Source organism: Hemitrygon akajei, chromosome 15, assembly GCF_048418815.1.
Source record: "Hemitrygon akajei chromosome 15, sHemAka1.3, whole genome shotgun sequence".
NCBI lineage: Eukaryota > Metazoa > Chordata > Chondrichthyes > Myliobatiformes > Dasyatidae > Hemitrygon > Hemitrygon akajei.
Genome location: NC_133138.1, coordinates 49047028 through 49062328, shown reverse-complemented (window position 1 = coordinate 49062328; position 15301 = coordinate 49047028). Strand labels below are relative to the sequence as shown.

Genomic DNA, 15301 nt, shown 5'->3' with positions numbered 1-15301 from the left:
TTATATAAATATCAGGTGACCTTATTTTCAGTTTTACAAAATGTTGCTGTTGTTTTTAAAATTAAAAAAAATACATTCCTCAGTTACAGGAACCTGTATCATTCTGGACTGAACTTGCTTTATCTACAATTTTCCAGGAAAGTTCCAATGTTGTCAGGTTGATATTCAGTTATGCTGGTAGTGGATGTGAATTAGTGAGTCACTGCATATAAGGGACAGCACTTCAGTGACGTTTCACCTTTGCTGCAGCAATAAGCAATTTCAGATCCTTAGTCCACTTTGCTAGATGTACAATGACACCAGAGGAGAAAAAAGAGCTGCTCTTCAATAAGACCAATGAAGCTCCCAGTGATAATGAAAGGAAATCTGAGTTACGTAGTCGCAGTTCTCTTTTAATCTCACAAGCAGTAAATAGGAGTATATTTAACATAAAGGCTTCACCTGCTACTGAGAGAACCTGCTCCATTCTGGGTGAAGAGGATGAACCCAAGGTCCCTCCGCTCTTCACTGAATTAGATGAACTTATTACAATTAACAAGAAAGAATTTCATTGGAAGGAAACAACGAGGTAAGATTTTAACTATTACTTTACATTGGAATGCAGTAACATTTTGGCATAGAATTAAATAAAACATTTAAGGAAGTATCTCCAGCTATTAATAAGTTAACAAATGGCAATGTTCAAATAAAGCAAACCCCATTTAATAAATATTTAGAAAAGATCTTTTTATTTGCCAAGGGGAGCTTCGTTTCCATATTTATGTTTTAATTATTCTCAGTGTAGGAAACAATATGGGGATGACTTAGCGGAAGAAAGCCACGCAGTCAGATCTCTGGCACTAAGTCTGGCTCTGGTTCAGAAGGGAAGGGGTGGGAGGAAGAGGCAAGTGACAGGGGATTCATTGGTAAGGAGAACAGACAGGAGGTTCTTTGGATGAGAATGAGATTCCTGGATGGGGTGCTTCCCGGGTACCAGGGTGAGAGACATCTTAGACTGAGTCCACACCATTCTTAAGCAGGAGGGTGAGCAGCCAGGGGTTGTGGTCCATGTCGGTACCAATGACATGGGTAGGAAAGGTGACAAGGTCCTGCAAAGTGAGTTCAGGGAGTTAGGTGTTAAGTTAATAGGCAGGACCTACAGGGTTGTAATCTCAGGGTTGCTACCTGTGCTATGTGCTAGCGAGGCCAGAAATAGGAAGATCATATAGCTTAGCACGTGGTTAAGGAGATGGTGCAGGAGGGAGGGCTTGAGAGTTTTGGATTATTGGGCTCTCTTCCAGGAAAGGTGGAACCTGTACAGGACGGATGGTTTGCACCTAAACTGGAGGGGAACTAATATCCTTGTGCTACACAAGGGGTGGTGGGGGAGGGGGGGGAAAGAAGTTTTAAGCTAGAGTTGCAGGGGAAGGGAACTAGAGCACTGTGAGCCTACATACAAAGTCAAGAATCGAAAAGGTTGAGCGTGGTGGGACTAATGTTCAGAGTTGTGTATATTTCAATGCAAGGAGTATTGTAGAAAAGGCTTAGGCCATGGATCAGCAAGTGGAATTGTGACATTGGAGTCACTAGTGAGACTTGGTTAAAGGAGAGGCAGGATTGGCAGTGCAATAATCCAGGGTTCTGTTGCTTTCAGCTTGATAAAGCAGAAGGGATTACAGGGGCGACTGGTGGTGTTACTAGTCAAGGAAAATGTCACAGCAGTGCTCAGCCAGGACAGACATGAGAGCTCGTTACTAAGACTACATGGAATAAGAAAGGGATAACCACGTTACATTATAGACTGCCCAACAGTCAGCAGGATTTAGAGGACATCTGTAGAGAGACTACAGACTTTTGCAAGAAACAAGGCTGTGATTGTAGGTGATTTTAACTTTTGACTGGGACTACCATACTGTAAAAGGACTGGATAGGTTAGACTTTGTCAAATGTGTTCAGAAAAGTGTCTTTAATCAGTATACAGAAGTCCCAACTAGAGAGAATGTGATACTAGATCTCCTATTAGGGAATGAGACAGGGCAGGTGACAGAAGTTTGTGTAGGAGATCACTTTACATCTAGTGATCATAATGCCATTAGTTTCAAGATAATTATGGAGAAGGGTAAGTCTGGTTCTTGGGTTGAGATTCTAAATCAGAGAAAGGCCAATTTTGATGGTATCAGAAAGGATCTGGCAAGTGTGGATTTCTGGGAAAGGTATACTTGGCAGTGGGAGACCTGCAAAAGTGAAATATTGCGAGTACTGAGTTTGAATGTTCTTGTCAGAATAAAAGACAAGTTTAACAGGTTTAACGAACCTTGGTTTTCAAGAGATATTGAGGCCCTGGTTAATAAGGAGGTGCATAGCAGGTATAGAAAGGAAGGAGCAAATGAAATACATGAGGAGTATAAGAAATGCAAGAGAACACTTAAGAAGTAAATCAGGAGGGCTAACAGAAGGCATGAAGTTGCTGCAGCAGACAAGGTGAAGGTGAATCCCAAGGCCTTCTACAGACATATTAAGAGCAAAATGATAGCAAGGAGAAAGTTGGTCCTCTGGAAGTATAGCGTGGTCATCTATGTATGGAACCTAAAGAGATGGTGGAGACCTTAAATAGATTTTTTGCATCTGTATTTCCTCAGGAGACAGACACAGTCTATAGAAGTGAGACAAAGCACCTGTATGAAAAGGATGGGTTGCACTTGAATCCGAGGGGGACCAATATCCTAGCAGGGAGGTTTGCTAAGGCTATTGGGGAGAGTTTAAACTGGAATTGCTGGGAGGTGGGAACCAAACTGAAGAGATGGAGGAAGGGACAGTTGGCTTGGAGACAGTGCCAGAGTAAGGATAGGCAGGTGATACAGAAGGGTACAGTCAGACTGATGGTTTGAAATGTCTCTATTTTAAAGCCAGAAGCATCATGAACAAAGTGGATGAGCTTAGAGCGTTGATCAGTTCTTTGAGATATGATGCGGTGGCCATTACAGAGACTTGGATGGCTCAGGAATAGGAATGGTTACTTAGTGTGTCAGGCTTTAGATGTTTCAGAAAGGACAGGGAGGGAGGCAAAAGAGTTGGGGGCGTGGCACTGCTGATCAGAGATAGTGTCACAGCTGCAGAAAAGGAGGAAGTCATAGAGGGATTGTCTACTCAGTCTCTGTGGGTGGAAATTAGAAACAGGAAGGGGTCAATAACTCTACTGGTTTTTTTTACAGACCACCCAATAGTAACAGGGACATCGAGGAGCAGATAGGGAGACAGATTCTGGAAAGGAGTAATAATAACAGGGTTGTCATGGTGGGAGATTTTAATCTCCCAAGTATTGATTGGCATCTCCCTAGACAAAGGGGTTCAGATGGGGTGGAGTTTGTTAGGTGTCTCCAGGAAGGTTTTCTGATGCAATATGTAGAAAAGTCTACAAGAGGAGAAGCTGTACTTGATCTGGTATTGGGAACTGAACCTGGTCAGGTGTCAGTTCTCAAAGTGGGAGAGCATTTTGGAGATAGTGATCACAATTCTATATCCTTTACCATAGCATTGGAGAGGGATAAGAACAGACAAGTTAGGAAAGCATTTAATTGGAGTAAGGGGAAATGTGAAGCTACCTAGCAGGAACTTGGAGGCATAAAATAGGGACAGATGTTCTCAGGGAAATGTACGGCAGAAATATGGCAAATGTTCAAGGGATATTTGTGTGGCATTCTGCATAGGTTCTGCATTCTGCAATGAGACAGGGAAAGGATGGTAGGGTACAGGAACCATGGTGTACAAAGGCTGTTGAAAGTCTCAATGAAGAAAAGAAAAGCTTACAAAAGGTTCAAAAAAACTAGGTAATGATGGAGATCTAGAAGATTATAAGGCTAACAGGAAGGAGCTTAAGAATGAAATTAGGAGAGCCAGAAGGGGCCATGAGAAGGCCTTGGCAGACAAGATTAAAGAAAACCCCAAGGCATTCTACAAGTATGTGAAGAGCAAGGAGATAAGATGTGAGAGAATAGGACCAATCAAACGTGACAGTGGAAAAGTGTGTATGGAACTGGAGGAGATAGCTGAGGTACTTAATGAATATTTTGCTTCAGTATTCACTACGGAAAAGGACCTTTGTGATTGTAGGGATGACTTACAGCAGACTGAAAACTTAAGCATATACCCTGTATATATATATATATATATATATATATATAATTAAGAAAGAGGATGTGCTGGAGCTTTTGGAAAGCATCAAGTTGGATAAGTCTCCGGGACCGGACAAGATGTACCCCAGGCTACTGTGGGAGGCAAGGGAGGAGATTGCTGAGCCTCTGGTAATGATCTTTGCATCATTAATGGGGATGGGGGAGGTTCCGGAGGTTCGGGGGGGTTGCAGATATTGTTCCCTTATTCAAGAAAGGGAGTAGAGATAGATCAGGAAATTATAGACCAGTGAGTCTTACTTCAGTGGTTGGTAAGATGAAGGAAAAGATCCTGAGAGGCAGGATTTATGAACATTTGGAGAAGCATAATATGATTAGGAATAGTCAGCATGCCTTAGTCAAAGGCAGGTGGTGCCTTATGAGCCTGATTGAATTTTTGGATGTGACTAAACACATTGATGAAGGTCGAGTAGAGGATGTAGTGTATATGGATTTCAGCAAGGCATTTGATAAGGTACCCCATGAAAGGCTTATTGAGAAAGTAAGGAGGCGTGGGATCCCAGGGAACCTTGCTTTGTGGATCCAGAATTGGCTTGTCCACAGAAGGCAAGAGTGGTTGTAGACAGGTCATATTCTGCGTGGAGGTTGGTGACCTGTGGTGTGCCTCAGGGATCTGTTCTGGGACCTCTTCTCCGTGATATTTATAAATGACCTGGATGAGGAAGTGAAGGGATGGGTTAGTAAATTTGCTGATGACACAAAGGTTGGGGTGTTGTGGATGGTGTGGAAGGCTGTCAGATATTACAGTGGGACATTGATAGGAAGCAAAACTGGGCTCAGCTGAGTTCAACCCAGATAAGTGTGAGGTGGTTCGTTTTGGTAGGTCAAATATGATGGCAGAATATAGTATTACTGGTAAGACTCTTGGCAGTGTGGAGAATCAAAGGGATCTTGGGGTCTGAGTCCATAGGACACTCAAAGCTGCTGCGCAAGTTGACTCTGTCGTTAAGAAGGCATACAGTGCATTGGCCTTCATCAACCATGGTACTGAGTGTAGGAGCCAAGAGGTAATGTTACAGCTATATAGGACCCTGATCAGACCCCACTTGGAGTACTGTGCTCAGTTCTGGTCACCTCACTACAGGAAGGATGTGGAAATTATAGAAAGGGTGCAGAGGAGATTTACAAGGATGTTGCCTGGATTGGGGAGCATGCCTTACAAGAATAGGTTGAGTAAACTTGGCCTTTTCTCCTTGGAGTGACGGAGGAGGAGAGGTAACCTGACAGGGTGTATAAGATGATGAGAGGCATTGATCGTGTGGATAGCGGGCTGAAATGGCTATCACGAAAGGGCACAGTTTTAAGGTGCTTGGAAGTAGGCAAAGAGGAGATGTCTGGGGTAAGTTTTTTACGCAGAGTGTAGTGAGTGCGTGGAATGTGCTGCCGATGACGGTGATGGAGACGATAGGGTCTTTTAAGACACTCCTGGATAGGTACATGGCGCTTAGAAAAATAGAGGGCTATGGGTAACCCTTGGTAATTTCTAAGGTAAGGAAATGTTTGGCACAACATTGTAGGCCAAAGGGCCTGTATTGTGCTGTAGGTTTTCTATGCTTCTATGTTTAAAGCAGCAGTAAGTTCATGGACTGTAATCAGATTACAAAGGAGGAGGTACATAGGAGATGGTGTTTACTGTCTTGAGGAAAACTAGGGTGGATAAATCCCCTGGGCCTGACAAGATGTTCCCTCAGACCCTCTGGGAAGCCAGTGCAGGAATTGCAGAGGCCCTAGCAGAGATACTAAAAACATCCTTAGCTACGGATGAGGTGCTGGAGGATTGGAGGATAGCTTGTGTTCCATATTTTAGGAATGTCTTTAAAAATAAGCCAGGAAATTATAGGCCAGTGAACATGACATCAGTAGTAAGTAAGTAAGTAAGTTATTAGAAGGTATTCTAAGGGACTAGATATATAAATACTTAGATAGACAGGGACTGAGTAGGGATAGCCAACATGGCACCGTGCATAGTAGTTCGTGCTTAACCAATTTTATAGTGTTTTTTGAGGAAGTTGATGAAGACAAGGCAGCAGATGTTGTCTACATGGACTTCAGCAAAGCCTTTGACAATATCCCATATGGGAGCTTTTTCAAGAAAGTTTAGTTGCTTAGTGTTCAAGATGAAGTAGTAAATTGGATTAGACATTGGATTTGCAGTAGAAACCAGAGAATGGTAGAGTGGTAGTAGATGGTTGCCTCTCTGACTGAAGGCCTGTGACTAGTGGTGTGGTGTAACGATCAGTGCTTGGGTCCTTTGTTGTTTGTCATCTATATCAATGATCTGAATGATAATACGATAAATTGGATTAACAAATTTTGCAGATGGCACCATAAATGGGGGTGTAGTGGACTGCTGGGAAGAATATCAAAGCTTACAGCAAGATCTAGCTGGAAAAAAGGGGCTGAAAAATGGCAGATGGAATTTAATGCAGACAAGTATGAGGTCCTCCAAGAGTCCACAACCTTGTCATTGATTTGGGGGTTTGTGTGCCTCAATGACTCAGAGAGCTATGTTGGCTTGAGACAGGGCTTTATGCTTTTGCTCTTGGTAGGGTCACCCATGTCAAACAGTTCAAAGGATAGAGGACAGACTAAGAGTGCTCCTCCAGGTACAGGAGTTCAGCTCAGGGCAAACACACCCAGACTGGTAAAACAAAATTGTTACAGAAACAGCAATGAAGAATCCTTCTACATGTGAGAGCAATGTTATTCCAGAATTTCTACAGATGACTTGCATGACTGACAGTAGTGAGAACCAAGAGGAAGCTACTGATATGATAAAAGATGCCCTGAACACTGCCAGAGATGTAGGTCCTTCATTGCTGCTCTAAACACCAGTGGTGTAATGTGCAGTATAAAAAAGTGTGAGCTGTTACACTTTGGGAGGACAAACCAGGATAGGACTTGTATGGTGAGCAACAGGGTACTGAGGAGTATGGTAGAACAGAGAGATTTGGGAATGCAAATCCCTAATTCATGGTAAGTGGCACACGGGCAGATAGGGTCATAAAGAAAACTTGGGACATTAGCCTTCATAATGCTTCTTTGCTCACTATTTTGAATTATGTTATTCGCTATTTTGAATGTTTACACCTTGGCCCCAAAGGAACACTCTCTTGTTCAGCTGTAACTATGTATGGTTTGAATGATAATTAAACTTGATTTGATTTTGATTGATTTGATAAGTTGAAGTATTGAGCACAGGAGCTGGCATGTTATGTTGTAGTTGTATAAGATGTTGGTGAGCTTACTTTAGAGCGTTGTGTGCAGTTTTGGTCACCGATCTTTAGGAGAGATATCAGTAAGATTGAAAGAGTGCAGAGAAAATATGCAAGGACCTTGGTCAGACCCCACTTGGAGAACTGTGTTCAGTCAGGTCACTTCACTACAGGAAGGATGTGGATACTATAGAGAGAGTGCAGAGGAGGTTTACAAGGATGTTGCCTGGATTGGGGAGTGTGCCTTATGAGAATAGGTTGAGTGAACTTTGCCTTTTCTCCTTGGAGCAATGGAGAATGAGCGATGACCTGATAGAGGTGTATAAGATGATGAGAGGCATAGATCATGTGGATAGTCAGAGGCTTTTTCCCAGGGTTGAAATGGCTAGCACGATTGGTACAGAGGGGATGTCAGGAGTAAGTTTTTCACTCAGATGGTGGGTGAGTGCATGGAATGCACCACCGGCGATGGTGATGGAGGCGGATACAATAGGGTCTTTTAAGAGACACCTAGGTCAGTACAAGGAGCTTAGAAAAATAGAGGGCTATGCAGTAAGGTAATTCTAGGCAGTTTTTAGAGTAGGTTACATGGTCAGCACAATATTGTGGGCCAAAGGGCCTGTAATGTGCTGTTGATTTCTATGTTCTATGTTGTTGCCAGGCCGTGAGGACCTGACTTATAGGGAAAGGTTGAATACATTAGGACTTTTTCCCTAGAGTGTAAAATGAGGGGAGATTTGATAGAGGTATACAAAATTACGATAGGTATAGGTAGGGTAAATATAAGTAGGCTTTTTCCACTGAGGTTGGGTGAGAGCATAGACTGAGAGTGAACAGTGAAATGTTTCAGGGGAACATGAGGAGGAACTTCTTCACTCGGATGGTGGTGTGATAGTTCGGAACCAGCTGCCCGCACAAGTGGTGAATGCGCGTTCGATTTCAACATTTAAGAGAAATTTGGATAGGTACATGGATAGTAGAGGTATGGAGGACCATGGTCCAGATGCAGGTCAGTGAGACTAGGCAGATTTATAGTTTAACACAGGCTAGATGGGCTGAAGGGCCTGTTTCTATGCTGTAGTGCTCTATGACTATGTACAACATGATCTCAGTTTAGTTGTATTATTGATCTTTTTATACCCATACATTTATCCTTCAGAGAGAGCACAATAATAATCTATAAGAACTGCCAACTTTTGTATTGGTATTGGTTTATTATTGTCACATGTACCAAGATGCAGTGGAAAGTTTGTCTTGCATACTGTTTATGCAGAACAAATCATTGTACAGTATATTGAACTAGAATAAGGTACACAATGACAATGCAGAATAAATTGTAAAAGCTACTGAAAAATATTCAGTGCAGGTAAATAATAAAGTGCAAGATCATCACAAGGTAAATTGTGAGGCCAAGAGTCAATCTTATTGTATAAATAGTCCCGACAAGAATCTAATAACAGTGAGATAGAAGCTGTCCTTGAGCCTGGAGGTATATTTTTTTCAGACATAATTACTGTAGTCACTATTAAAATTAAGGATTTTAGAATAAAAAGCAAAAACTCAAAGGAACGGTATCAATTTACCTCTAAGGAGTCTCACAGAAAACCATAATGATTAATGGTTTCAGTGCTTCAAAATATTTTCTCAAAGATTTGAAAATAATGCTACTTAATTTCTGTATGATTGCTATACTACAGGAGACTATTCACATTATTGTATATCCATCTCAACGTTCCAAGTATCTAAGTAGTTCCATACCCAGCCTTGCACCACAACCATGCAGATGTTTCTCTCACCATATATTTATCCAATTCCCTTTTTATAACTTCATTGGACTCTGCTTCCTCTGCATACGCAGGCAGTGCGTTTCTAATTCCACTTTATACTGTGTGAAATAGATCCTATTCTTAAGTCGCTTCCTATCTATTTTATATCAATGACATAGAGTCCTTGATTCCTCCACCATGGAGAACAGCTTCCCACCATCTAATCTGGGAAGACTCCTTGTCATTTTACATAGTTCAATCAAATCTTATCTCAGCTTTTTTTTTTCTCCAAAGAAACTAGCTCTAGCCTCTAACCGATCCTTGCAGTCCAGGAACCATTCATGTAAATCTTTGATCCTCTTGAAATCTTTTACATCCTTTCGATAATGATACAATCAGAATTGAATACAATTTTCCAGATGAAGCCAGATCGCTTTTTTATAAAGGATCAGCATGACTTCGCTCGTTTTATACTCTATGCCTATATTGATTAAGTTCGGTATTGTTTATGTCTTCCTAGCTTCTCTTCCAACCTGCCCTGCCACTTTCAATAGCTTGTGCATTCATATTCTCAGGGAACTTCTGTTTCTATACCACTTTTAAATTTAACCACTACAGCACAGTACCTTATTGCACTGTACCCCTATTGAATCATACCTTTAGACTAAGCAGAGACATATTATTTAAAAAGAAAATATAGTTTCAATTACGCCAATTTCAGGTTACTTACCTGCATTCAAAATACTGAGAGAGTGTATTATAAATGTTTTTTGAAAAAAAAACATGGCAGTAAAATTCTAGTTAGTTGACTTCAAGAGTTATGAGCCAGATCAGAGCTGCCACATATTTATTCATAAGTAATGCCCTGGTGAAGGTTTCACTGTTAACGTACTGATCTTTCTGTAGAAGCAGTGTTTGGGTTATGGTTAGAGATAACAGGTGCTTTGGAATGTGAGCCGTCCAAGCAGGGAAGTGGGTTTATTTTGGGGGTGCCTGACACCGGTGTGATCTGGGGTCTTTGTTCAGCACGAGATGTAGAGAGAAGACGCTGCAGAGAAGCAGTTGTAGGATTTGACCGGGTAGGGGACCGTGAATCGAAGGAGCCAGATGCCGGGGTCTACTGAGGATCGGTGAATATGAAGTTTGGAAGAGCTGAGTTCCAACTTGTGCACACTTGACTATCTAATTATTAAGGGCCCTTTTTGTTTTCTTTCTTTCTTTTCTCTACTAACCCTTAAGTTAATATTCATAAATATAATTCCTTTAATCATATGCCATATGCTGTCTGTTATTTCTTGGCACTGAGTTGTAACAGGGTAGCAAATTACACAGCATCCACACAATCCAGGATTTGGGGTGGGAGAGCCATCCGAATCTCATGGATTTGGCGGAACCAGAGTGTGTATTCCCTAGATTTATGCAGCCAAGTAAACTAGCCGGGTTTCACAAACATCATGCCGTTAAGGATGAATAGCCTATCAGCCCTGCTTTTGGGCATTTACAGGAGGAATATGCAGCTGGGTGAAGTGCTGGAGGAATGTACAATGCTCTGTAAAATATGAGGCATTATATTCAGGACAAATAGCTCTTGGGTAAAAACAACCTCTTATTCTTTTAAATACTTGAAAACTTAGCTTATTCTCTTTATTTTAATTTATAAATTTCTTTTTAAATCTGGTAAAAAATGTACCCTTTTTCTTTTATTTTCCCTGAATTATTTTCTTCTGCTTACCCATCTTGTCAAAAAGCATAACATCTGCTACATCCTGTGATAAAGCGCCTCAGACTATTATTTGTTTACGTGTTTTGTCAAAGAGCAATGGCAGACTATTTATAATCCAGAGGAAGAAGCGGCTGAAAGATGGAGCAAACCTAACATTAGTACACTGAACTGCAGAGTTTATATTAGCTACATACTCGCAAAGAATTATGGTTTTTCCCATTTTCATTCAGTGGGATGTTGGATAAAACTTTGATGTACCACTGATGCATTAGGGAGATCACCAAGACTTTCCACACCATAAGAAATTCCTTTAACTCTAACCCCATGTACAGGAAGGAGCAGGATTAAAGAGCAGAAAGTTCAAAGCAAATTTATTATCAAGGTACATACATGTCACCATTTAGAACCCTGAGATTCAATTTCTTGAGAACATACTCAATAAATGCATAATAGAATAATAACCATAATAGAATCAATGAAAGACGGCACCAACTAGGAGTGTGCAAAAGACATCAAACTGTTCAAATGCAAAAAATAATAAAAAATAAATAAGCAATTAATATTGAGAACATGAGATGAAGAGTCTTTGAAAGTGAGTCCATAGGTTGTGGGAATATTTAAATGATGGGGCAAGTGAAGTTATCCTACTGCTTTAAGAGCCTGATTGTTGAGGGGTATTGACTGTTCTTAAACCTGATGATGTAAGTCCTGAGGCTCTTGTACCTTCTTCCTGATGGCAGTAGCAAGAACAGAGGATATCCTGGGTATTGGGGTCCCTGATAAAAAATGCTGCTTTCCTGTGAAACGTTTTGTGTAGCTGTTCTTATTGGGAGGAAGGGCTTTACCTGTGATGGACATGGTTGTATTCACTACGTATTGTAGGATTTTCCATTCAAGGGTGTTGGCGTTTCCTTACCAGGCTGTGATGCAGCCAGTCAATATACGAAGTTTGTCAAAGTTTTAGATGTCATGCTGAATCTTTGCAAACTCCTAAGGAAGTAGGGTTGCTGCTGTGCTTTCTTTGTAATTTCACTTACATACTGGGCTCAGGACAGATTCTTCAAAATAATAATACCAACAAAATTAAAGTTGCTGACCCTCTCCGCCTCTGATCCTCCGATGTGGACGGGCTCATGGATCTCTGGATTCCTCCTCCTGAAGTCAATAATCAGCTCCTTGGTCTTGCTGACATTGAGGAAAAGGTTTAGTGAGAGCCACCACTTAGCCAGATTTTCAATCTAGCCTCTTTCCCCTTCCCCCACCTCTTTATTTTGGCATCACCTTCCTTCTCAGTCCTGCAGAAAGATCTTGGTCTAAAATGTCGACTATCTATTCATTTCCTTAGATGCTGCTGGACTTGAATTCGTCCAGCATTTTGTGTGTGTTGTTTTGGATTTCCAGCATCTGCAGATTTTTCTCATGTTTAAGATGTTCAATCTCCCTCTTATATGTTGAATTGTCACCGCCTTTGACTTGGAGAACAACAGTGGTATCTTCAGCAAACTTGAATATTCCAAACATTCCAAAGACACAAGATGATAAGAACGATGCTCACAGGCTTCTGAGTTGCTCAACAATGGCATCTACATCAACTGAAAGGGATTTCATTCCCTGAATATGCAGCTTGTTGACCAGAGGCTGTATGTTATGTAGAGCTTCTTTCAGAAGCATTTGTGACTGAACATAATATAAATGTATCTAGCCTCTTTAGCTTACTCACCAATTCAATAACATCATTGTGGATCAGTTTTGACATTCATTCCAATTTCTTCATCTTTATCCTGTCAAAAATCTATCAATCTCTTTCTTAAATAACTTTATCTGTAAGCTTCTGTGCTCCTGTGCAGTAGAGTTTTTAAAGCTGCTAAACTCTGAGTTAATGCACATAAAATGCTGGAGGTATTCAGCAGATCAGGCCGGATCCATGGAGGGAAATGAACAGTTAATGTTTTGGGCTGACACCCTCCAGGACTGAAAAGAAAGAGACAGAAGCCGAGGAAGGGAAGGAGCACAAGTTGCTGGTGAATCCAGATGAGAGGGAGAAGTGGAACTTGTACAGTCATCTCGACACTTTACATGCTGCAAGCTCATAAAGTGTTACTTGAAATTGTTCAGACTTCCATCTAATATTTTCACACAATTGAACACACCAAATCACAAACATTAACTCTTGTTTTTCAGCTCCACAGAGGCTGCCTAACCTGATAAGTATTGCCAGCATTTTCTGTTTGTATTTCATTCTTCTTAATTCTAAAAATTTTATATCTAAGTTCCTCCAGGTACTTGGCTTGACTGCCATTTTGATTTCCTTAAACCCATGCAACTTCTTCTTCAGTTAACTCTTTATATTTCGCTCCCTTTCTCCCATGAGGACTGAATCCCTCCATCTGTACCTCTTCAAATCGTACTGTATTTTCTCTCCTGTTGCTCAAATTTTGTTTACTTAGTATCTCCTCAAACTTTAGCCTTTGCCTTCCTTGTGTTTTGCATGAAGCACAGTCTAAGTAAAAGTTGTATTATTTGTGTGTTTAATGCAGAAGTATAGAATTCTTCAAGTGTAAAAAAATCGTGCATTTTCAAATGCCCAAACTAATATTTATTCACAGGTGGATAAAGTTTGAGGAAAAAATAGAAGAAGGAGGTGAAAGATGGAGCAAACCTCATGTTGGCACACTGTCTTTACACAGCTTATTTGAACTACGTACCTGCATCGAAAAGGGAACACTTCTGTTTGACTTAGAAGCCAAAAATTTTAAGGAGATATTAGGTAAATATGAATGATTACTCTAATTAGCTGTAAGCTGTCAACTAATATTTACATCATTTTATTTCCACAGGGTGGGAAATATTTTATAAATTCAAACAAGTCTTTCAGAAAAAAATGCAACTTTGGATCTTCAAAATCAATTATCGATTTTTCTGGTTAAAAAATTTCCTTCCCCTCTTCATTTATACACTATTTTGGCCTCTCACCTCTTTTCACCTGCCTGTCTCCTCCACCTGGGTCCCTTCCTTCTTGCCTTTCTCCTATGGTCCACCCTCCTCTCCAATCAGATTCCTTCTTCTCCAGCCCTTTATCTTTCGTATCCACCTGGCTTCACCTTTCACCTTTTAGCTATCCTTATTCCCCTCCCCCACCTTTTGTTCTGGCATCTTCCCCCTTCCTTATCAGTCCTGAAGAAGGGTCTTGGCCGAAATATCAACAGTTTATTAATTTCCATAGATGCTGCCTGACCTGTATTTTGTATGTCTAGCATCTACAGACTGTTGCACGTTTATGATTATGATTATACAAGGTTATACTTGCAAGAAAGAAACAACAGCACTGAATCAGAAGAATAAATTTCAGTTATAGAAGGGTCATGCTAGGGTTAAGATAGGAGTCCACATTAGAAGAGCTAAGCAAGTCTACTGGCTCATTATCCATGCATCATAGTTCCTGGAAAAGACGCTATAACAAGTGGAAAACCTTACAGAAAGTCTAGCACTGTGTTTCCACTAACTGGATGTAAATGACAGAAAAAGACTGAGATAACATGAGACGTGATGCAAACCATCTGCACGTAGACAAAGGAAAATAGAAATGATAGTAACAATTGAAGGGGTGAGTCAATATTAGATACAAGAGGGGGAAAAAAGACATGCAAGTCCATAGCTCTGTGAAAACTTAAAGGAGATTTACGTAGCAAGTTATTTATACAGAGAGAGGCTGGAACGTGCTGTCAGAGGATGTGGTAAAACCAGATACAAAAGCAATATTTATAAACATTTAGACAGGCACATATACATGAAGGGAATTAATAAATATAGACTACATGCAAGCAGATGTGCAGTTTAAATTGGCATTCTTTTGGGCACAGACATCATGGGCTGAAGGGCCTGTTGTGGTGCTGTGCCATTCTGTTATGTTCTATGATTATCTCAGTGGCTGGTGGGTCATGCCAGTCCTGAGTTTCAGTATGATTCAGGGCTGGAAGATTAACTGTAGACTTCAAACCTACATCAGCTTGTCAGACTAGAAGAACCTGTTCCCATGCTCTGTCTCTAAATAAATACAAAAACTTCAAGGAAGCAAAATCAGCCTTTGCACATTGTTCTTGTAGATTTCATCAGATCATTTGTCACTGTCACCAGAGCAGGTTTGTTTCCAGTTTTAGGAAATATAGGATTCACAAAGGGCACTGTGCTGTTTGTTTGGTGTACCTTGGATAGTTCTGAAGTGAAATATTTACTAAAGAAAGTATGGGCTTTTTCCCCTCTTACACTTTAAACTATTCTTTTCACTACTTCTGAATTGCAATTTTTAAAACATGGAAGGGAGAGTGTGCCTATGTACAAGACTGGAATGGAAACACTTTAATCTGTCCATGAAGTCCAAAGCTAGGAAGGTACAGTATATATCAGGAAGTGTTTATTCACTGATGATGC

The 15301-nt window shown here is 40.7% G+C and overlaps 1 protein-coding gene across 1 annotated transcript in view; it reads left to right on the top strand.

Moving 5' to 3' along the window:
* The first annotated feature begins 293 nt into the window (after positions 1 to 293).
* Positions 294 to 15301, top strand: part of LOC140739067 (electrogenic sodium bicarbonate cotransporter 1-like) — an 89365-nt gene continuing 74357 nt past the window's right edge. The window contains exons 1-2 of the mRNA XM_073067019.1: positions 294 to 568; positions 13480 to 13640. Coding sequence (XP_072923120.1) covers positions 294 to 568; positions 13480 to 13640 — 436 coding nt within the window. The remainder of the gene's footprint in view (positions 569 to 13479; positions 13641 to 15301) is intronic.